The 25261-nt window shown below is 40.6% G+C and overlaps 1 protein-coding gene across 1 annotated transcript in view; it reads right to left on the bottom strand.

Moving 5' to 3' along the window:
• Positions 1–413: 413 nt before the first annotated feature.
• Positions 414–25261, bottom strand: part of nus1 (NUS1 dehydrodolichyl diphosphate synthase subunit) — a 25618-nt gene continuing 770 nt past the window's right edge. Inside the window, exons 2-5 of the mRNA XM_020532767.2 lie at positions 11358–11483; positions 10205–10357; positions 8169–8271; positions 414–1529 (exon numbers count right to left, since the gene is read on the bottom strand). Of these exons, the coding sequence (XP_020388356.1) occupies positions 1439–1529; positions 8169–8271; positions 10205–10357; positions 11358–11483 (473 nt within the window). The 3' untranslated portion in view covers positions 414–1438. The remainder of the gene's footprint in view (positions 1530–8168; positions 8272–10204; positions 10358–11357; positions 11484–25261) is intronic.

Genomic DNA, 25261 nt, shown 5'->3' with positions numbered 1-25261 from the left:
TTCTAATTTCTAATTACATTTCTAATTATTGACACAACTCTCAACTATGGCATAACATTTATTAATGTAAAGCACAGGTATGCATCAGCCAAAAGGACATGCACCACTAGACTTCCATGCTCTTCTTCCCTTGGTGACAATGGCTATGATTTTATTGTATGGGAATACCCACTGCTGTGATGACATGTAAGGATATAGATTTCCAACTTCGGCACTGTGATCTGTGCCATATTTGTGCTTGAAACAGGTTAACATTAATATCATAATACAATATTCTTACAAGAGCAAAATCACACTGGAAAACCATAACTTTGTACCTACGACCATGTGTCATGCATCAACTTAAGTCACAACTGACAAGTCTGAATATCAGTGCATCCACCACAGGGAAACAGAGGGTGCAAATATAAATCTTCAGATTTTTAAATTTTATCACGAAATTACGTTTTGTATATGCCATATCATATATAAAATAAAATTGAAAAAGTACAATTAATATCCCTTGCTTGGATTGTATACCCGTTCAACTTTGCTCGCAGTTTATGATACAATTAAAACCCAAAAATATTGTTCCTTTACGCTTCTCTTCGGTTTCCAATTTTATATGAAATATGGCATTTAAACAGATTCCCTTATCCATCAACCACTAACAAATCTGTCTCGGTGAAATTGAGCAAGGTCTATCTAATAAAATAAACTAAACAGCAACAACACACAAAAGCAATTCATGCCATAGTTCAGTTTCATCAGGAAACTAATACAACATCACACACTGGCCCACAAATGCATTCACAAGAATGGCAGCCAGCCCACATCCTTGCACCTGCACAAGAGACAGCCAAGTACAAACCAGGCTGTCCATCATAATGATACAATGGAATAGTGTAATCTCTTACTTTACATTACTTAAATTCCATATTTATATCTTTAAAGCTTTGGGGAAAAAATAGCTGTTTTTAAATCTTGAGCAGTACATGATCAAACATCCCTGCTGCACTCTAGTTTAAGGCTAATTAAAACTCATTGAAATTCTAGGTGTTGCATTAAAATAGGACTTTAAAATGGAATAGGATCATCTTTATACATTTATTGAACACTCATTTAGTGCAAGGCATTGCAGATAAGTTATTTGTCCATATCATCCAAGAAAGAAGAGTCCAATGATGGTAATCCTTCGAACTTACAGTTCTTTCATATAAAAAGTCCCATTTCAGAATGCCTGAATTATGGTCAAGCTCAACTGTTTCTTTAAAAAAAAGATACTGACCCCTCACAGACAGCGACGCAACTAAGATTTGAACAAAGACACATTCTTATCCTCGGTTGATAAAAAGAAAGACACTGAATTGGGATTCAATGGTTCACAGGTAAGTGTAAACATTGGATATTCTGGGTCCCTTTGACTGAAGCCTGGACGCGATTCCATGCTGACTTGTGGTCATTTTCCCATTCGTTGTTCACAGGCTGCAAACTGCTGGAGGGCGGAAATAAATCTTTCATAACTTAAGTTGATGTGTGAAGACAATGATCTAGAGGTAGGAGGAGGAGGAAACGCATTAATAAAATGCAACATACCACATCACTGAAATTCAAAATGCACTTTTAAGACAGGTCTAAGCTAACTACATTGGGGTCCATTTTGTCGTTAGAGCAAGCCATTGTGGTAGTGGGCTGCTTGTCCACACATACACATACAGAGACAATGACAAGGCAGCCAAAATGTCAAGTCCCAACTTCATTTGAATAGGACTGCTGAGATATGGTGCGTCTAATAGAAAACTCACCAGATTGATGTACCAATTTTTAGGGCAAGTGCAGGGAGAGGGTCATGACCCAGAGAAGTGTGTGGGCTATGTCAGGGTTCCCACCATCACTCTACACTCCCTTTAGCTCAGCCTCTAACTTTCTTGCTCACGGACGTAATGGGAGCATTCCAAGCAGCCACCTTTCAAAACGGTAGTGGCAGCATTGTCAGGGAGAACAGGAAGATGAGACTTTTGATACTGGACACATTAAATTCAAATCAATCCTCAGCTTTCCATTGTAACAATTCACAAAACAAAAATAAGGAAGAAAGGAAAATACTGGTGTATTGGAGATCTGAAAGAAAAACAGGAAATACAGCAAACTTTGTTTTAACCAGCACACTCGATAAACCAGCAAAAATTATATACCCGAAATACTGGTCGTTTACAGTATTATCGCTATCACCGTGATGTCCATGTAGTCAGTTGAGGGTGTGAATGAGAAGGCTCTCTGTCAGTGATTTTTTATTTAAGGCAAGGTTCCACTAATACTTAAGTGATTTATGCTGTAAATAAGGTACAACAGCGATGTGTATACCCCCTGCAACACATTAATGTGTGTTTTTACATTGATTATGTGGACATCAATCAACAGGAATATTTGATCAACTGGCACACTCCTGGTGCCATAGATGCCAGTTAATAAACAAGTTTGCTGTACTCTAAGTCTGGAAGCATTAGTGGAGAGAAAAACAGAGTTAACATTCAAGTCAAATACGACTTCATCAAAACTGCAAGAACTGACTGCTCTGGAGGAGTTGTTGAGTTACATTTCTTACCATCACCTTGGGTGCAAACCTCCTATTACAAACCTAGCCTGAGGTTTTACTTCTAGAGAGGGAAATTGAAAAGTAAGGACGTTATGCTAACCCTGCATTGAACCTTGTTAAAATTGCACTTCATGTGTGCGGTTTGGGTCACTAGTTATTAAACAGGAGATACAGACAATGCAGGGTGCAGACAAGAGTAACGAAGATGATAGCAGAAATGCTTGGGTATACAAATCAGGAAGGAACTAGCAGTTTCGTATGTTCTCTCAGAAAACGTGCTGAGATGTTAACTAATAACAATAACACCTAGGTCTTTAAAACTATGCAAGTTAAAAAATGTTTTTTGTACAAGGGCATCATTAGACATGGTACTCATCACATCCCTAACAGCTCTCAAGAAGGCAGTGTTAAGCTGCCTTTTTGAATCGCTACAGTACTAGTAGCCTCGGTACACCCACAGTGCTGTTGGGAAGGCAGCTTTAGAATTTTGATACCATGACAAAGGAACTATAAAATAAAAGTCAGGACAATCAGAGACTTAGAGATGAACTTTCAGGTGTGGGTGTACCCATGTTTTAATTTATTCATGGGATATGGGTAGGCCAGTATTTATTGCTCATCCCTCTTGTCCTGGGGACAGCTAAGGGTGAACCACATTACTGTGGGTCTGGAGTCACAAGTAAACCAGACCAGGTGAGGATGGCAGATTTCCTTCCCTAAAGGACATCAGTGAGCCAGATGGGGTTTTTTCCTGACAATCAACAATGGTCTTGTGGTTATCATTAGACTCCAATTGCAGATTTTTTTTTCTTTTTTTTTTTAAAAAAGAGATTAAATTCAAATTCCAGCTTCTAGATTTGAATCTAGATCTCAGATCATTACCTAGATTATCAGTCTAGCAATAACACAACTAGGCTATCGTTCCTGTGTCTGCAGACCTCTTCCTTCTAGATGGATGAGGTTGTGGATTTCAAAGATGTCAAAGAGGCCCTGGTGTGCTGCTGCAGTGCACCTTGTAGATGGTATACACTGTGGCCAATGAACATTGGTGTGGAGGCAGTGAAGGCTTAAAGTGATGGAAGGGGTGCCAATCAAGTAGATTGTTTCATCCTGAATGGTATCAAGCTTCAGTGTTGCTGCAGCTGCACCTATCCAGGCAAGAGAGAGCATTCCATCAAAATCCTGACTTGACTCTTGCAGATAGAGTCATACAACACGGAAACAGACCCTTCGGTCCAACCAGTCCATGCTGAACATAATCCCAAACTAAGCTAGTCCCACTGGCCTGCTTCTGGCCCATATCCCTCCAAACCTTTCCTATTCATGTACTTATCCAAATGTCTTTTAAATGCTGTAATTGTATCCACATCCACCACTTCCTCAGGAAGTTCATTCCACATACAAACCACCCTCTGTGTAAAAGAATTTTCCACTCATATCTGTTTTAAATTTCTCTCCTCTCACCTTAAAAACGTGCCCCCTAGTCTTGAACTCCTCCATCCTACGGAAAAGAGAACTATTAATTCTATCTATACCTCATTATTTTACAACCTTGTATAAGGTCTCCTCTCAACCTCCTATGCTTCTGTGAAAAATGTCCTCACCTATCCAGCCTTTCTTTAAACTCAAACTTTCCATACACAGCAACATCCTGTTAAATCTCTTCTGAATCTTCTCCAGCTTAATAATATCCTTCCTAAAACCGAGTGACCAGAACGGGGCATGGCATTCCAAAAGAGGCCTCACCAATGTCCTGTACAACCTCAACATGACTTCCCAACTCCTATATTCAAAGGACCGAGCAATCATGGCAAGTGTGCCAAACATCATCACATTAGTTATATAGTTGCTCTAGGCAGTTGATTTAAAAAAAAAGCCCAGGATGTTGACTGTGATGCTAATGCTGTTAAATGCCATGGGAGATGTTCAGATTCTCTCTCAACCATTGCTAAAAGGGAACAAATCAAAGGTTATTGCCTTGTGTTCATCAGGACTATGATGCAAGAAACAGACTTGGAAAGAAGGATATATTTTTGAGAGGAGGGTGCTGATTGGTTTGGCTATCAGTGACATTGGGACGCAGCAAGTGAGTTAACTGCCAACTGAATTCTCAGACCAAGCAAGTAGATTCTGATTGGTCAAGGTGCTGCCATGGAAATGCAGAGATTGGCACTGTCCATGGCCCCTTTTATTCATGAGAAAAAAAAAGCAATATACAAATTCCTTTTGCTCACATTAAACAGGATCCTGTGTATTAACGTGCATATCTCCGAGCGTGCACAAATGCATCACATTTCAAGTCAGACTATCAGTTTCCAACGTAATACTTAGCACAATCTGGATTATTTCGTAAACGGCTTCCAATAGCAGGATCACAGCTATAATTTTATACTTTTCTGAGGCTTGCAAATGCAGGCCGCTTGTACATGACTGACATGCTGCTAGCTGTGAACAGCCAACGAAGTGCATTGTTTTGATACAGTCTGCTAGTTATTGGGACAAATGGCTGACATATCTGGCACGACACTGATACTAGAACTCATATCATATTATTCCTTTATGAGAGAGACAAAAACATCTTTTTGGTTTGAAGGCAACATCCAGTTAGTGGTGAAAACCACTTGTATGCAACAAGCAGGAGGAGACATCTACCTCCACTTGATCAGATTTTGGAGACTGTTTTCCCCTCTCAGGTTAGTTGAAGTATACTCAACATTGCTCAGGCCCTTTCCTAAGTTTTCACAATGTTATTACACAGTAAAGTTTTGATATGCTCTTAGCATCAAGCTTAGATGGTGAGCAGATGGCTAGGGCCCAAGTAATGAGGTTGTTAATAAGACTGATCTTGTAGCACATGGATGCAGGAATACCAATGCTGGTGGCGGCGTGCGCGGAGGGAGAGGGTGTGGGGATACATTTATGTCCCTTTTTCTCCAATCTGTTTCTTACCTCAATCCTATTCAGGGGAAGATGAAAACTTCCAAATCCTTGTCTCCTCTTAGCAATGTCTAATTTCTGTACTGCCAAGCATTATTCTCTTGCTCACTGGAGATGATTACTGCCTCGCACTTGTGTGATGCAAATATCATTTGCCATTTCTCAGTCCAAGCCTGAATATTGTCCAAGTCTTGATACATATGGACATAAACTTATCCAACTGTCATGAAATTCAAGTCCATGCACCAAATTCCTGTTCCAAAAGCTAGAATTAATGCACAAAGAATGGAGAAGCACGTGCCAATACTGGAGCACATTAATTACTGTAAATCCAACTTGAAAGCTTTTAAGAGTTTTACTCACTGGTTTTTCATTGATCGTTTTGAATCGTGGAATTATGGAACAAAAAAACGTAGGGTACCATTCAACTGATCATGCCCATTACAGTACATTAAAACAGCTGTTCCATTTGTCCTACGTCCTTTTCTCCATAGCCAAGAACCTTTATTCCATTTCAATAATTGATCGATTCCACTTTTAAAAGTTATGACTGAATCAGCTCCCACCAGCCTTTAAGCCGACATATTCTGCTGCATTACCTTTTCCCTTACATGTCATGTCACCTTCCCACTACCAGTTCCTTTGCCAATAACTATATTTTAAATGTATCCTCTGGTAATGGAGGTTTTTAACCAGCAACAGCAGCTTCTCCACATTCATATTAAATTTCATATTAGCTTTCTCTGCTCCTAGGAGGGCAACCTCAGCTTCCCTACTTTCTCCACGTAATTTTTTAACCCTGGTACCATTCCAGTAAACCTCTTCGGCACCTCTCCAAGTCTGTGATACCTTTCTTAAAATACAGTGCCCAAAGCTGAATGCAGTCCTCCAGATCGGACCTCAACAGTACTTTATGGAAGCCTTTCGCACAATGTTTATAAAGCAAAGATTTGCACGATATTAATAACTTTCACTCGTTCTCGCAAAACTTGTATACGTACGTTCTCGGATCTCCCAATTCCTGTTTATTCTTTACAACTGTACCACTTGCTACTTCTCAGTCTATCTGCAAACAAATCAGTACATGTTTCTCTGCACTAAGCTTCAACAGGCAGGGGTGTGCCCATTTCACAAATCTCTTATTGGGTTTGTCATTTTCCTTTTTGTTTTTAAACAGGGGTGTAACATTTGCAATCCCTCAGTATTGTAGCACCATTCCCATAAACAAAGCAATACTGGAAATTTGTAACCAGAACTTGCACAATGGTTATCCCGACTTTCCTCAGCAACCTTGATGGGAGTGCAGCATAGATGTACCAGAATAATACATACACTCCAATGCTAAATCATGAGGAGAGATTACACAAGGATTACATTCCCTGGAATTTAGAAGGTTAAACGATGAATCGGTCAAAGTTTAAGTTGTTAAGGTGGTCTGATAGGGCAGGTAGGTAGTCAGAGCTCCAGGACTAGAGGGCATACCCTAAACTTCACGGTTAGGTCATTCAGGGTGGAATTAGGAAACATTCCCAGTCAGAAACGGGGCAGAAGTTCAGAATGCTCCTCCTCAAATGCCAATTGAAGATGCTGGGGCAATTATAACTTTCAATCTGAGATTGACAGATGACTGTTAACTAAAAGGTATTCAGAGATACGTCAAAAAGATCACAGTAGGGCACAGATCAGCCATGAATTTAAACCGTCAGCTCCAGTGCCTAAGGATCCCATTCAGATCAGTTGAATTTTCTACTTTGAACACTGTCATCCTTTTTATAACTAGTTTGCTCCCTATTTTCAAGTAGCTAGTTTCTCCAAGAAAATGAGCAATGTTTGTTAATGACCAGCACTTCCATCAAGACAGTACCAGAAATTAATTAATTAACATAGTCTTGCATTTTGAGCCAGAAGAATGCCTGCAGACAATATGACAACTACACAGTACCACCTAGTGGTTGCACACAAATTAACAAAACCCCAAACAAATCACTTAAATCTGATGTTAGTCCCTCTCCATCAATTTAATCATGAATAGGTCAAATGGCTTCAGACAAAAAAATAATTCATCCTCTTTGTCACCTAAGAAAACCATCTGCTGACTTTCAAGCACACAAGATCAACGAGGATCAGCACTGATGAGAAGTTGAACTGAATCAGTCATTAGAACATAATGGTTGCAAGAACAAGGCAGAAGGTGGGGAGCCTGCAATAAGTGGCTCACCTCTTGTTCCTTTGAAGTTGCTCCTCTATCTGCAATACTCATACCAGGTATGTCAGTGGATAGTCAACTGCATCACACAAGGTGCTTAACATCATCCAGGTTATTTCAGTTTGACTGTTGCCCTTATGCAATAGGCTCAATAGTGAAGTTACCAAATCCTTCAAAAGTGCATCCCTGTCTCATTATCTCTATCTGGATGATGGACAAGAGCACTTTTTGGGCATCTGCAGATTCCTATTCTACACGTTTACGCAATGAAGGCGGAGCATGCTAAATCAAACAAAATACACCGATATTTTGCAAAAATTATAGAACATCCTCCATCAAATGTCCTCCAAATTAATTGCACATTCATTTAAAAATTGACTTGCTGCATCTCATTGCTTCAACATAATAAACAAATGTTTAATTTGTAAATAGAGTCCCAAAGATACTTACATAATTTCAGTAAGTCTGATGTGCCACGGCAGAAAGCCAAGTGTGCTGTCCACAGGACCAAATTTTAAAACTAGATCCGGGTCAGGTAAACCGAATGCGCTTTCTGAAAAGGGAGAAAATAAAAAGTACGCCTGTCTTAAATATATGCAAGCATCATACCATACAAAATTTTTTGATTATATACAAGAATAAGTCTGGTAACAAGAGAACTCAAATAAAAATAACTACCGATAGGGGATCAAACTATTATCAGCACAGTCGTGACTCATGTTTTACAAGATACAAACAAGAATGAAATTATATTGCAACCTGACATAACCTTCTAAAATGCAGACAACTGAAGAAGACGACAGATTTAAACATTACACTGTAGTGGCCTAGCCAGTTCATTTTAGATTAAAAACAGGCTCACTAAAACCTGAAGATTGAATAGAAATTGTAATTTGTGACAAAGGAATTAAAATTCAAGTTAAATGAAATGCAAGCTAATGCATTAAGGTAATCACTTTGAATCATGCAACTGTTCATTTTGTTCATATTAATCAATGTAAGTAGGTTTTGGCAAAGTCATGCGCTGATTTTGTGTCTCGGTGATGGAATGAAACATGGAAAGAGAAGTGGAGTCAGAGTTATAAAGGTCTACTGCACAGGAAAAGGCCATTTAGCCCATCAAATCTGTGCTGGTCAATAACAAGTACCTAACTATTCGCTGGACTGTATTCTCCAAACTATGACTAAAGAACTGCATTGTCCATTTGAGAACAGGACGGCAGAATGGGAAATTTAGGAAAGATACAGACATGCTAAGGATCAGCAAGAATCTAAATGGATACTGAAGTGTGCTAGAGCTGAACAAAAGAGGTCTCTGTTATCATAAAACATCTCCTTCACAGCAGCATTGGAGATTGATAAAAGGCAAGAGAGATAACATCCCACACTCCTGTCTGAGACTGCGACCCAGAAAGAACAGATCTGGCACAAGCTTTAAACATGACAGTTCTGTAACTAAAAATGAATCAAAGTGACCAAAAATAGCAGCTACTTAATATAGTGTGTTCTACAGCAATACGGTATATAGGAAGTTCTCGAGAAAGAATTTGTTGCTGCAGTGGGTAGCAAACTTGAAAGGGTTCAGAAAAAGTTTACGAGGGTGTTGCCAGGGTTGGAGGGTTTGAGCTATAGGGAGAAGATGAATAGGCTGGGGCTATTTTCCCTGGAGCATCGGAGGCTGAGGGGTGACCTTATAGAGGTTTATAAAATCATGAGGGGCATGGATAGGGTAAACAGACAAGGTCTTTTCCCTGGGATGGGAGGTCCAAAATTAGAGTGCACAAGTTTAAGGTGAGACAGGAAATATATAAAAAGGGACCTAAGGGGCAACTTTTTCACGCAGCGTGTGCTGCATTTCTGAAATGAGCTGCCAGAGCAAGTGATGCAGGTGGGTACAATTACAACATTTAAAAGGCATTTGGATGGGTATATGAATAGGTAGGGTTAAGAGGGATATGGGCCAAATGCTGGCAAATGGGACTAGATGTTTGGAGGATATCTGGTCAGCATGGACAAGTTGGACCAAAGGGTCTGTGTCCCGTGCTATATATCTCTACGACTGGCTTGGTCAGCTGTTCTGAAGACGTTTGAAGATATGCTAGTGGTTTGACTACCACAGCTTGCAGGGCTTCTAAGCAACCAGTATCATTGTGAACATGTGTACAATTGGATAACAAAGGTGTCCAACATTTAGAGTACAAAAACAAAGTTGCTGGAAAAGCTCAGCAGGTCTGGCAGCCTTTGTGAAGGAAAAAACAGAGTTAACGTTTCGGGTCCGGTGACCCTTCCTCAGAACTGATAGTGGCTGGGAAAACATCAGTTCAGAGTATATTTATGTTGTTGCAAGACATTGATTTCTGTGCCAGAACCTTTAGACCAGAAAAAGGTTCCTTCTAGAAACCCACATTAGCATCTCTTGCAATGCAACTGTTGTGGTGATGCTGTGCTCATTGCATTCCTTCCAATGACCAACAAATGGCACTTACCTCTGAGAAAACTGTCCATAATATTCACATTTAGATCAGTGGACCTTCTCTGCTGCTGAGCAACCAACTGACAGTATTTTTTAGCAGCTTTCACTATATCTGCTTTCCCATCATCAGGTGAAAGCACTTTCACTGTAGTCGGGCAAGACAGAACTAAAATACAAAAGTTAAAATATGTTGTACCAAGTATCAGTAGCATAATGTTTGCACAAAGACTTAATTTGTTGTGGTAGGTTGGCTCGCCGAGCCGGTTTGTTGTTGTTCCGCAGACGTTTCATTACCCTGCTGGGTAACATCAGTGCAGCCTCCGATGAACTTTCATTGGAGGCTGCACTGATGATGTTACCCAGCAGGGTAATGAAACATCTGCAGAAAAACAACAAATCAGCTCGGCGAGCCAACCAACCACAACATCCACAACCCGAGCTACAAATCTACTCCAAAACTTAATTTGTAAAAACAATAATGTTTAACTGGGTTTGAGAGCTTTTACAAGTAGCACAGGATCTTGTTAACTGTATTCCATGATCTGATTTTGCAATTTTTGAAGCCAAAAACTTCAAAATCCTTTGCTCTATTATACTTTCCAAACACTGAGACAATCAAATAGAGCAGCAGGCAGCTCAAAAAAGTACTTGTTAAATGTCAGGTTTAAGGCATAAAAGTAAAATTGATATACTTTATGAATAAATGCAGGTTTATATTTGAAAATAAAAGGATCACTGAGCAAATTAAATTCCTCTAAATTATTGCAAGTGACCCATGTTAAGTTAGTAATCTAAAACTGGAAACTTTTATGTAATTATCAAGATGCCCTACAGATTACCAGCAGCATTTTCAAGATTTGACTGGTGTGGTATGTTTTCAAGCAAGAATTTGTGCATAGATTATGAAGTACATTCTTCAAAGCTATGACAATACCACATTAGCAAGTTCATCTCAGCAAATGTTACAAAAGACACATTGCAAACTGTGACAAAGTTGACAATTTTCTTTACAAGACAATATTTTCAATGGATATAGGACATAACATTGTACAAATTAAAAGGAGTTAAGCTGGCAAAGGACTTTTATTAGAAATCTATGTTCAGTTTTTGACAAAATAGGATTTCAATTTACAAATGCAATTTTAAAAACTGCATAAGGTACTGACCTTGTTCAATTTTCTTGTTACTATTTAAAAATTCAGTAGAATATTTTGAAGAGTCTAGACCTAACAATTCTTGCTGTTGTTTTAAGATTTCCTCCATTAATCTGGAATTATTTCTTTTGAAAATACCTGAAAGACACAAAAGGCACATGAGTGAGATGACTGAAAACACCAATTACGATAAGCAAGACAGCAGTCTGAAAGACAACAAGATGATCGAAGCAGCCAAGACTGGTTCGTGACCTCTCTAAGGACATTGTCACTCATCAATGTCTACATTTGAGAAAACTGGTGTGAAGTACAAATTGGAAGCTACAAAGATCAAAGTTGGATAAAAGGATCAAATAAATGATGCAGTGACACAGACCATTAGCATTTTTGCTTTTGGCGCTCTTTGCTCTTGACAATCATTTCTAGCCCTTTATTTAGCCAGCAGCAAACCAGCTCAGTGCCATGAATACACAAGTTTCTTTTCCCCCCAGATAAAATGTACAGTGCATTAAAATGGGCGAACAGAATTCAACTGCAGTCAAGATGTCTTTGTCTTTTGTCCTGGTGTTAAAATTGCAATCTCGGTAAAGAAAAGTTGACTGTGTAAATACCTCCTCAAATCACATGTTTCCTGTCATAATTTGATGGTATTTGTAGGAAGTCAAAATTGCATCAAATACAAGGTCACGGGGTGGGGGAGAGATAGGGCAGCAGGGAGGAGTGAAACAAACCAAAACAAACTTTCCTGTTTGAGCATGACCTAGCTGCTTCTGTCGTGTTAAAGTTTGGAAACTTCCTGAAATATCATTTGGACTGTGCATGTCCGCAGCAGGAGTAGTTATCAGATTGTTAAATGAACAGAAGACATGAATTCCAGTTCAGATTAGTAAGATTATTCATTCTCCTGAAAATTCTATAATAGCAGTTTGAAAGATCTCCATGTAATCTTTATTCTCATTACAATGCTGAAATGAAATCCTTTTGAATATGTTATATATACACACACACACACACACACACACACACACACACACACACACTATATTTGACAGAAATTAAATTTGGCGTTCAGGGGTTTAAAACTGTGTTATGGATTACGTGATATGGATAAGGGAGAAGGGGCCCACTCTTCTCATCCATTGCCCATCCTGAAAAATTCCCTGATTTCTTTACTAAATCCAACTATTTAAATTATTCCACACTTCAGACTGAAACTCCTCACAGTATACCAACAATGAAAAAAATTGAATGCAGCGACATGGTTTCACTCGTCATGTATCCAACATTATCAACAGGGCACAAAACGATTGGCAAGTAAAATTTTACATTTCGATATTAGCCTTTGGTGTGTGTGGGCAAAGAACCAAAAGACAGCTCAACTATAACTCTTTAACCAGCAGTCACTGGTGAGTCAAGCTCTTCACGTGATGCTTACATAATAACTTCCAATGTGGACTAAAACTTGCAGTAAACCAGCCTCTTTGCCTCCAAATAGGTACCGACATCAAATAAGTACACATTGAATAAGATATAATGATACTGCTAAGAAAATTACAACAAATTTCCTTAAATCCCTTTCACCAAACTGCAAAGAACTTTTACAACTGCATTCCACACGGGTATGAAGACATTCAGGCCATATCTACAGCCAATCACAGCTTTTAATTTCAACAGGGTGCATTTTCTCAAGTAACCATAATAAACAATACTGATTATACAATTCTTTGGGGTCAGTGGCAGCAGAAAATGAGTATATTAAATAAACTACATCGACAAAGAGAAAACGATAAAATGGAAGAAAAAGCATTCAATTTATAAGTGTCTATTTCCCTTTATCCAAATCTAAACACAAAAAGCTGGCCAAACAACCGTTCAAAGTCCAAGGTAATATAAAACACTTTTGGATGATAGAAATGCCTCTAAAGTTGTGTTAAATTGCTGAGAGCACAACTGGACTCACATTGGCAGATTTATTAATAATGGAACAGTTGAGCACTTTTCTTTGTAACTCAGAAGGATAAACTCAGCTTTGAGGTACAACTCCTACACAAACTTTATGTGTACAATCAGAAAGAAGTTGTAAATTAACAATTCTCATCCTTGTCTTCAAACTCCTTCATGGTCTCAGCCCTCTATCTCTAACCTCCTCCAACTCCGAGATATCTTGGAATTCTTCCAATTTTGATTTTCTTAACATTCCAGATTTCCATCACTCCACCACTAGCAGCTTGGGCATCAAGCTCTGGAATTCATTTCCAAAACCCTTCCTCCAAAAGATAATCTTTAAAAGTGCAAAATTTGAATTAAATCCCTATTTGTCTTCATCCGTAGCAGTTTAGAACCAAAAAAGCACATTATCAGCTGATAGTCATGAGTCACCACCACAGATTACATACTGCACTACGGTAAAAAGAGAATCTTGACTCGATTAGCCATTTCTATAATGCACATTTGGAGCAAAATTTCAGCCCAATAATTCTGACCCTGAAGGTACTTTTCAAACAAAATTAAGATATTGAGGACTTCAAAATCTGTGACAGACTGGAAATCAAAGAAAATCCTTATTATCTGATAAGCCTCAACTCATCTTAAAAAAAAACTGAGCATGAAATACATTTAACTTAAAGAATAGTTTGAAAATGATCCTTTATGTTTGGATAATTAAACAATCATGAATAAGATGCAATACAGAAGTAGCCCACAAAGTAGAGCTTTTCAAGCAATCTGTGGAATGCCGAAACTTTGTTTATTGATAAAAGGAAATTCCAAAAATAAAATCTAATATAAATGATCAAACTTCAACAATAAATATTTTATTGCAACCCACTCTTTAAAAGAACCAAACTGAACATCGCAAATCGCAACATACATCCATACAAGTCAGGGAAGCAGCAGGCATCCCACAGAAAGAAGTCATCAATATTTTTCCACCATGGACAGTTATGGCACAAAAGATACTTTCCTGTCTGCAACTGGTCAACAAAGATCTGACTACTCTAATGCCTTTTTCCAGCTTTTGGCCCATGGCTGTGCTGGCTATAGCAAGCAAGTGATTACCTAAATAATGCTCAAAAGTTGCAAAAGTTTCTGACTCGATCACTCTTTCAGTGAGTCAGTTCAAGGCTCCCACTACCCTCAGGAGTATAAAAAAAGACATCCTCAACTCTCCTCTTTCCCTTCTACCTTAAATCTATGAATCCAGTTATCAACCCCTTCGATACAAGAACAAGTGCCTTCACCCTCTATATGCCCTTCAATCTTATTCGGCTCTATCAGACAACAAAAGTTGGTTCAGAGAGGCAAATTTTAAGCAGCACATTAAAGGAGGAAAGAGGAGTAGAGGGGTTTATGGATGCTCAAGAGGATAAGATCAGATGTCAGAGTTGTTGAGTTGGAAAAGTTTTTGGAGTTAAGGAAAGTGAGGCCACAGAACAGTCCGAAAGTGAGAATGGGGAAGTTTGTAAGGACAATGATGTTCCTTAACCAACAACCAATGTGGATCAACAGACACGTACAGTTGGTTCTGCTACAACGCGATTGTTGCGTTCCTGTGCAACATCGTCTTATAGAAAATCATGCTACAGAAATAATGGGGCGTATGGGAAAAGTGGGGTTTAGGGGCAGACCATCAAACAAAAACACACAAAAATTGCGCAAAAATCACTTAAAAGCCTAATACAAAGGATAGCACAATATAAATAAATGTTTAATTCGTATCTAGTAATGAAATAAATGTAAATTTAATATTTTATGTCAAAAAAATGTCAAGATGACTTGACGGGGGAGGAGGTTGTACTGTACCTCTCAGAAAGCACTTCGCAACAAAGCCCGCGAAATGATCACGTGATACTGGCGCGGAGACTCTTTCGGTGCTAACATTGTCGTGAATAGGTTCAAAGCCTGTGAAAGCATCACGTGATGTCGACGCATACTCCTCTGCGCACTGATGCAATCTCTTTACAGCCAACACAAGTTCACGTTTTAGAAGCAGCGTTCCCCTATTCACCAGTTGCGCTGCAGCCAATTTGCATTCATGGAACACACGTTATAGCAGAACAGACCGTAGTGATAAGTCCATACTACTTGGTGCAGCAGCAGTTTACGATGAATACAATGTGACAGATTGGCCTGGGTTTGGTGAGGTTATGGAGGTGAAAGTATGCAACCTTATCAATAATGCAAACGTCTGGTCAGAGACTCATCTAAGGGTCAAATATGACAGGTAAAAATATTCTGCCAACTAAGTTTCTTAGCAAATTTTGAATGCTCCACCAGCCAATCTCAACCTTTTAGCAAAATCGAAGCACAAATGAAAATTGTTCTCACCAGTCTGAACCAAGCTGTAACAAACTGGCTTGAAACAGTTACAACTATTGTAGTCCACCATGGAACAGCTACCACGTACCACAACCAAGCATACATGCAAAAACCTGATTTCCATTAAAATATTCATCAAAAGGTTTCACATAATCAGCTAATCATCTGCATTTACACAAAGAAAACTCTCTGCACCCGTTTTCTTAAATAGCACACTGCTGTTCCCGACTCCCTGGCCCTGATAATATTTACTCTGATATGATTTTGGAGTTGGCGGGAGAAGTTACAAATCAGTAAAGCCAGAAGTACAGCCTTCCCTTTACCCTGTGAGCTATGCTGCATCTTTTGTTCTTTCAGGGGATGTGGGCATCACTGACTAGGCCAGAATGTGTTATACATCCCCAGCTATCCTCGGGAAAGTGGTGGTAAGCTGTCTTCTTGGACCGCTGTAATCGACGTGCAGGGACTCAGGGACATCCACAGTGCTGTTGGGATGAAGTTCCAGGATTCTGACCCAGGGATAATAAAAAGGGTGGCAATATAGTTCCAAATCAGGATGATGCATAGTTTGATAGATGGGAATTTACAGGTTCTGCACCATACAAGCCAGTCTGATTTACAGTCTTTGGTGCATGTTTTATTGGAAGCAGATATGTTCCTTGGTCGTGGAGGTCAGTGATGAGGAAGGTTTAAGAATTGCACAGGATTTGTTTGCTGATCCTGAAGAAAATATTTAGAAGTTTTCTATAACATAGATAGGAAAAACTTGCTCTCACTGGGGTAAGGATCAGGAACAGGAGGGCACAAATTTTAGGGAATTGGCAAAAAAATGTAATCAAAATAGGAGGAAAGCTTTTTCCACACCTTGAGTAGTTAGGAGCTAAAATACATTGTGCGTATGATGGAGGCAGGTTCAATCGAGGCATTAAAGAGGGAATTGGATTACTTTATGAAAAGGAAAACTGTGCTGAGCAAATGGAAAAGGGTTGGGAACAGCAAGAGGTAAAGGGTTCCTTCAGTGAGCCAGCACAGAAAGTTCCAAGTGGCCTCTCTCTATGCTATAACAATTGAGAGATTCTGTAAAGCACAATGGTCAGACAAATGCTGAAATAATTGTTCAAGGTTGCTTTGAGATGTCCACCAGACATCAAAAAGGCTGCGTTTATAACAGCTTTTACAAATAAAAAAACAGGGTGCTAATCTGATGGAAATCACAAATCACTTGTCAGCAAAATTTAATGCTGTTAGCTAACTTGTGCATTTTGCCTCAAATTATTCTGTACCACTGAACAGTACATTACGGAATAGAGAAGCTTTGTGTCTGCCTCAGAAAAGGTTGAGAAGGCTTGGGCTCTTTTGTCAGTAGAAGATCTTGAAAGGTGACCAATTAACATTATGGATGGGAAAGACAGGAGACTAAAAGGAACTAAAAGCCATAAATGAAAGATAGTTTTCTAAGAGTCCAAGCCGACAATCTGGGCAATTTCTTTACCAGGAGTGGTTAGAACGTGGTACTTGCTACCACATGGAATCTACATCGGGGAAACCAAGCGGAGGCTCGGGGACCGCTTTGCAGAACACCTACGCTCGGTTCGCAATAAACAACTGCACCTCCCAGTCGCGAACCATTTCAACTCCCCCTCCCATTCCTCACACGACATGTCCATCCTGGGCCTCCTGCAGTGCCACAACGATGCCACCCGAAGGTTGCAGGAACAGCAACTCATATTCCGCTTGGGAACCCTGCAGCCCAATGGTATCAATGTGGATTTCACAAGCTTCAAAATCTCCCCTCCCCCTACCGCATCCCAAAACCAGTCCAGCTCGTCCCTGCCTCCCTAACCTATTCTTCCTCCCATCTATCCCCTCCTCCCACCTCAAGCCGCACCTCCATCTCCTATCGACCAACCTCATCCCGCCCCCTTGACCTGTCCGTCCTCCCTGGACTGACCTATCCCCTTCCTAACTCCCTACCTACACTCACCTTTACTGGCTCCATCCCCGCCTCTTCGACCTATTTGTTTCCTCTCCACCTATCCTCTCCTCTATCCCTCTTCTATCCACCTCCCACTCTCTCCCTATTTATTTCAAAACCCCCTTCCCCTCCCCCTTTTCTGATGAAGGGTCTAGGCCCGAAACGTCAGCCTCTCTGCTCCTATGATGCTGCTTGGCCTGCTGTGTTCATCCAGCCCTGCACCTTGTTGTCTCGGATTCTCCAGCATCTGCAGTTCCTACTATCAATAATCAAATACATCCAGGCAGAAGCTGGATAGGAACATGAAGGAGAAAAGGAACATAAGGATATAATTCTGGAGCTAGATGAACAGCGTGGGAGAAGATCATGGGACACAGACACTGGCACAGACTTGTTGAGCCAAATTATCTGTTTACATATGTAACATTGTGAAATATGTTCACTAATTTTGAATTCAAACAGGTTGACAGAACTGCTTAAGCCAAGTTTTAAAGTACAACTTCAATCAAGAGTACATTCCGGACAAACTTAAAAGAACCTTGTTGCATCTACTGTACCAATTCAAGTGCAATGGTATGTCATTGTATTAATAATCCTGAGGTCCAGACTAACTTTCTGGAGATGACAGCTGGATAAACTTAAATACAACTAATCCAGAATTTTGAAAAACTAGACTCAGTAATAGTGATCAAGAAACCACTGACAGTGGTCATTAAAAATCCACCTGTCTCACTGACGTCCTGCTGAGAAAGCAACTTGCCATCCAGCATACATAGGCCCCAGACTCTCAGCAATGTGGATGACTCCTAAGTGCCCCTGAAAGAATCAAGCAAGCTTTTCAGTTGTAACAAATCATTAGAGTTATACAGCATGGAAACAGACCCTTCGGTCCAACTCATTCACAATGACCATGTACCCAAACTAAACTAGTCCCACTTGCCTGCGCTTTGCCCAAATCCCTCTAAACCATTCCTATTCATGAACTTATCTAAATGTCTTTTAAATGTTGAAACTGCACCTGCATCTACCACGTCCTCTGGCAGTTCATTCCTTATATGCACTACTCTCTGTGTGAAAAAAGTTGCCCAAGGTCCCTTTTAAATCATTCCCCTCTCGCCTTAAACCTATGTCCTCTAAGTTTTGAACTCCCCTATCCAAGGAAAAAGACCATGGCTATTCGCCTTATCTATGCCCCTGACGATTTTATCAGTAACATCCTTGTAAATCTTTTCTACACTCTTTCCAATTTAATAATATCCTTCCTATAGCAGGGTGACCAGAAGAGTATGCAGTACTCCAAAAGTGGCCCCGCTAATGCCCTGTACAACCGCAACATGATGTCCCAACTCCTGTACTCGATGCTCTAACCGTAGAAGTCAAGCGTGCCCGACATAATCTTCACCACCTTGCCTACCTGTGATGCCACTTTCAAGTACCTGAACCCCTAGGTCTCTCTGTTCAACAACACTTCTCAGGGGCCCTATCATTAACTGTGCAAGTCCTGCCCTGGTTTGTCTTTCCAAAATCCCACACCTCACATTTATCTAAATTAAGCTCCATCTGCCATTCCTTGGCCCCTTTGGCTCAGCTGATCAAGATCCCACTGTACTCTGAGATAACCTCCTTCCCTGTCCACTATACCACCAAACCTGAGTTGGTTAATCCAATCCTCTGCTATCTAATTGGGCCTATTCTAAAAAGGATTAGACATACCTATCTACATTAAATCGCACTGTCTTACAGTCATAGAAATAAATTGATGATAAAAGGAATAAAACAACACAGAACACCCAATACTGACCTGGGCACCAGAAGCAACAATGGCACACCCAGTCCTGTCAACCCAGCAAAGCAACAGTTTGGCACTGTCTGTAAGATATGAGTATGTGTCTACCATCACAATCACCATCCTTGCGTACATCTTAATCCACCAGTAGGACAGACCCACCAGAGGTCGTGCCCCACCTGGGAGTCCTAAACATCAACTCTGGAAATCACCAAGTCTCATGGTATCAGATCAAACATGGGCAAGGAAACTCCTGCTGGTGACCATCTACCACCCCCTTCCCTCCCCGCTTTCCTTCACGGCTGAGGAATCAATATTCCTTCAGGTTAACTGCTTGGTAAATGCACAGCATGTAGTCTGGGTGGAGGACTTCAACATCTATCACAGGGAATGGTTCGTTAGCACAACAACCAAGCAAACTAGCCGAGTCCTAAAAACACACAGTTGATAGAACGGGCCTGAGGCAGGAGGTGAGGGAAAGAACAACAGGTAAAAATCTACATCATCTCTTTCTCCACTGATCTAATATTGCCAGTGCATCTGGTCAAGACAATATCAGTAGGAATGATTGCTGCACTGTTCTTGTACAGATGAAGTGCTAGCTTCACATTAAGGATACCCTCCGTCATGCTGTGTGGCACTATCATGCTAAATGGGACAGATTTCAAACATCTCAAAATTGGGCACCCACAAGGCACTATGGACCATCAGCAGCACAGACTTGTGTTCCATCACAATCTGTAATGTCATAGCCTGGGATATCCACCAATCTACCATGCCAATCAAGTTGGGAGATCAACCATGGCTGTATGAACAGTGTGGGAGATCACAACAGAAGCAGCACCAAGTATACCTTAAAAAAGGGAGGTGCCCACCTGATAAAGCTGTATGCCAAACAGCAGAAGCAGCATGAGACAAACAAACCAAACACGCTTTGACAAGAATACAGGAGCTGAATATTATTTGAATGGAAAAATTCTGCAGTAGGTCACAGTAAAGAGGCATTTTGGATCCTTTGAGCATGAATTGCAAAAAATTAGAATCCAAGTTCAGAAGGTAACAGGGGATGCAAATAGAATACTGGCCTTTATCTCAAAGGGAATGGGGTACAAAAATAAGAAAGTCTTGAAGTTATACAAGACGCTAGACCACACCTGTAATGCTGTGAACAGTTCTGATCCTTAAGGAACAACGCACTGGCATTGGAAGCAATCTAGAAGGTTTATTAGGTTGATCCCGATGTATGGAGGGATTGTCTTATGAAGAAAAGTTGAGTATGCTTGAATACGACTCATTGGAGCTTAAAAGAATGAAAGGCAAACTTGTTGAAATGTATAAGATTCTTAAGGGACTTGACAGGGTAGACATGGAGAGCTTGTTTCCCCTTGTAGGAGAACCTAGGTCTAGAGGGCATAATCTCAGAGTGAGGATCACCCATTATGATAGAGATGAAGAGAACTTTTTTTTCTCAGTGTCGTGAATCAGTGGAATTCTTCACCACAGAGAGCCATCGAGGTCGGTTCATCAAGTATACTGAAGCCTGAGATAGACAGATTTGTAATCAGTAAAGGAATCAAAGTTATGGGGAAAAGACAGTAAAATAGAGTTGAGGACTATCAGATCAGCTGTGATCTCACTGAATGGCAGAGCAGACTCAATGAGCCAAATGCCTACTTCTGCTTCTATGTCTTATGATCTAAGTGAACCCATCAGAAACTGATCCAATTGAAGGCTGTAGTCTTGCTACATGCAGTCACGAGTGGTGCTGGACAGTTGAACAACTGGAGAAGGGTCCACAAATATCACTATGCTCAGCCAGAAATGCCGAGATCCATCTCTATCTCCTCCTAAGGTCACCTACATCACTGATGACAGACCAACCAATGCAATTCACTCCATCTGATACAAGAAACAGCTGAAGGTATATTGGCTCTCACAATATTCCTGCAATAATATGAAAGGCCTTCTCCAGAACAGCCATGCCCTAAGCCAAGCTGTTCCAGTACAGCTCCGAAGGCAGTGACCCAGAAATGTTAAATATTATCCAGGTATGTCCTATCCACAAAAAGCAGGACAAATCTAACTCAGTTAACTACTGCCTTACCAGTCTATGCTGAACTCTGTGATGGGATGGAAAGACAGTCAACAACAGTGCTATCAAGCATCTTCAGCTGCTTTGCCAATGAACTTCCCCTCAAAGTCAGAAGTCGGGGATGTTTGCTGATGCAGAGTGTTTGGTACCATTTGCAACATTTCAGATATAGAAGTCATCCACGTCCAGATACAGCAAGACCTAGGCTAGACAACGGTTTGGTCTAACAAATGGCAAGTAACATTTGCACCATAAAGCGCCAGGCAGTAAGCATCTCCACTAAGAGAGTCGAACCATTCTTCCTTAACATTCAATAGCATTACCAGTGAATCCCACACAATAAACCTCCTGGGGATTACCATTAACAGAACTGGCCATATGAACACTGAGGCTGTAAGAGCAAATCAAGGACTGGGAAAATCTCTGGAAAATATTTCAACTCCTAACTCCACAAAGCCTGTCCACTGACAAGACAAGTCAGGGTTGGGAATGAACACGCTCCACTTTCCCCCAAGACAACACAGCCTCCTCGACTGGCACTTCATCCATTCATTTCCTCCACTCCAGACACCCAGGCAGCTGTATACACCATCAGCAAATCACAAGGTTCCTTCAACACAATCTTCCAGACCTGGTACCTCCAACATCTAGAAAGGCAAGATCAGCAGATACGTGGAAACACTGCCACCGGGAAGGTGTCCTCCAAGCCATGAACCATTCTGATTTTAAACCATATCACCATATATTAATGTCACTGGGTCTAATCCTAGATCTCCCATCCTAACAGCAATGTGGGTGTCCCTACACTTCAAGGACTGTTGCAGTTCAACAAGGTGGCTCACCATCTTCACAGGGGTCATTACGCACAAGCAATAAATGCCGGCCTAACCAGCAACACAGATGTCCCATGAACAAATTTTTTTTAAAAAAATCATCCAGTACAGTCAGTGCAGGAAAATGTTGCTAAAGGCCTTATTAAAACAACGGTAGGCTATCATTTAAGTGCTTTGAGGACAAGGAAAAAGTAATGCCATCCAGCTGATAGCTAGCTGTCATTCCCATTTTAATAAAATTTAGAGGATTTTTTTGATCACATTGCCTTTTACTCACCACTAACAACATTCATCAAGAAAACTTGGATAGATAGGCCTCTTGGATATTATACAGCTCAAGCACAAACAGGTCTGACACAGTGAAACAAAAATTGTGTTTTCTTTTTGCTATTTTGATAATCTCTAATTGCAGTATCAGCTTTAAAAATTGCACTGCAATATAAACAAGGAAACATTAGTCAGTTCATTGATATCCCATGAATGGTCAGTTCAAGTAGTGTGCCCCTCCTCTCCCCTGCCAGCCCAGTCAGAGATATTGAGAGTGAACTGCAAATGTTTCACTTGACAGCATGCTCTGCTGAGGAAGCCATTGCTTTCCTCAGCCGCAGGGCAACTGAGCATTCAAGTAGCCCATTCAAATCTTTAGGTAGGCTGCCTACCAGGAACAACACAGAAACAAAACTCATGACCACAAATTTTGAAGTACATACTCATGATTCATTGATTGCTGTTTTGCCACTGCTGTTGGTGTTGAATTCAGACAGAGTAAATAATTGGACCATATCTGAGCCCCAGCAAAGAAAATAACTCCTCTAGCCAAAGTATATCCAAATACCAAAAATAAGCTAGGAGCATTTTTAAAACATCTAACAAATACCTGCAACATTAAAGCAAACATATGTAAATTCTGAAAAGGTGACAGCACCCCTGCTATGACAGAAGTTAAATGTGCTTTGTGAAAACAATATAATCATCAGTACTCATATTCCAATTACAGGAGTGCACCACAAGATGTGGAATTATTTTGACATTGAATGAGAATGTCATTATTCTTATCACATCTACTTGGATCTTCCTGCAACAGGCATTGATCAATATCTTATGCAAAAATATGCATTTAACAAGCCTAAATTAAGCTTTGGTTGTTACTTGCACGTTATCCATTCTCTTTCTGTGATGAGCTCATTGAGAAAAAGAGATTGCAAAATGAATAAGATAAATTAAAGCACAAAAGAAAGACAAAATGGTCACAAACAACAAAAAACAGAAAACACTGAGCAAACTGATTGAACTTCTAATAACAATGTATTTACCCTTTGCATTTTTAGATTTTCTGAATCAAATTGTTCCAATTTTAAATACTGTTGTATTATTAAAGTAATAAAATAATCATACTTGGATGCTGCTGCTGTATTAGCTTTAAAATAGGAAAAAGGCTGATTAATTGAAATTGATCAAGTGGCAATGTATCATTATATGCTGTGGCAGTGACAGGACATTCCAATCTTCAGAAAAAATGTAAGGAGATCAGTTCTGTCCAATAGAGTGCAATGTGATTTTCATTTAATACCTATTTCAAGGGTGCTGCAGGGGGTAGTTCCTCTAGGCCAGAAGGTCTGGGTTCTTGTCCCACCTGCTATGAAACAGGTCGATTTGAAAAAACCCTCCTCCAAAAATACCATTTTATTGTAACAAAGTACACACCATACAAACCTAAAGTCAGTCTAAATTATGCCCTCAAATCTGTGGCTTGAACCCACAACTTGGAATCGGAGAATGATACCACTACTAAGCTGATCAACCCTAGCTTACTGATATACACATGTATGAACGAGACAACAAGGTGCAGGGCTGGATGAACACAGCAGGCCAAGCAGCATCATAGGAGCAGAGAGGCTGACGTTTCGGGCCTAGACCCTTCATCAGAAAAGGGGGAGGGGAAGGGGGTTTTGAAATAAATAGGGAGAGAGTGGGAGGCGGATAGAAGAGGGATAGAGGAGAGGAAACAAACAGGTCGAAGAGGCGGGGATGGGGCCAGGAAAGGTGAGTGTAGGTAGGGAGTTAGGAAGGGGATAGGTCAGTCCAGGGAGGACGGACAGGTCAAGGGGAGATTTTGAAACTTGTGAAATCCACATTGATACCATTGGGCTGCAGGGTTCCCAAGCGGAATATGAGTTGCTGTTCCTGCAACCTTCGGGTGGCATGTTGTGGCACTGCAGGAGGCCCAGGATGGACATGTCGTCTGAGGAATGGGAGGGGGAGTTGAAATGGTTCGCGACTGGGAGGTGCAGTTGTTTGTTGCGAACCGAGCGTAGGTGTTCTGCAAAGCGGTCCCCGAGTCTCCGCTTGGTTTCCCCGATGTCGAGGAAGCCACACCGGGTACAGCGGATGCAGTATACCACATTGGCAGATGTGCAGGTGAACATCTGCTTGATGTGGAAAGTCTTCTTGGGGCCTGGGATGGGGGTGAGGGAGGAGGTATGGGGGCAGGTGTAGCACTACACATGTATGAACGGTTTCTTTTTCAACTGTAGTCACATTTAGTTTGACTGACGTTAAGTATAGCACTTTAACAGTTGAAAAAAAAAGTTTTATACTGCAAGAATTTTAATTAAGCAGCGTTCATTCAGCGCGGGTAGAGCTTGCAACTGTAAAAGGCACGAAAAACGAAAGTATTTTTTTCCTTCTTTTGACGGGCGCCAATCTGCCCTGGACAACCAAGAAATAAACATTAAGCCAGGATTCGTCAAGGCGATTGCTGCTAAATCATCCAAAGACAAGGTTAAAAGGAACAAACCATGGATCGGAAATTCCGGTTCTTTAACGTTCAATTCAAGGAAGAAAATTCCCGCCCACCTGTGCAATGTCCGTCCGATTTCTAAGGCGGGTGCGGCTTGCTCTCCCATTTCGCTG

Source organism: Rhincodon typus, chromosome 5, assembly GCF_021869965.1.
Source record: "Rhincodon typus isolate 14 chromosome 5, sRhiTyp1.1, whole genome shotgun sequence".
Classification (NCBI taxonomy): Eukaryota; Metazoa; Chordata; class Chondrichthyes; order Orectolobiformes; family Rhincodontidae; genus Rhincodon; species Rhincodon typus.
This window is presented reverse-complemented; position numbering and strand designations above follow the sequence as displayed.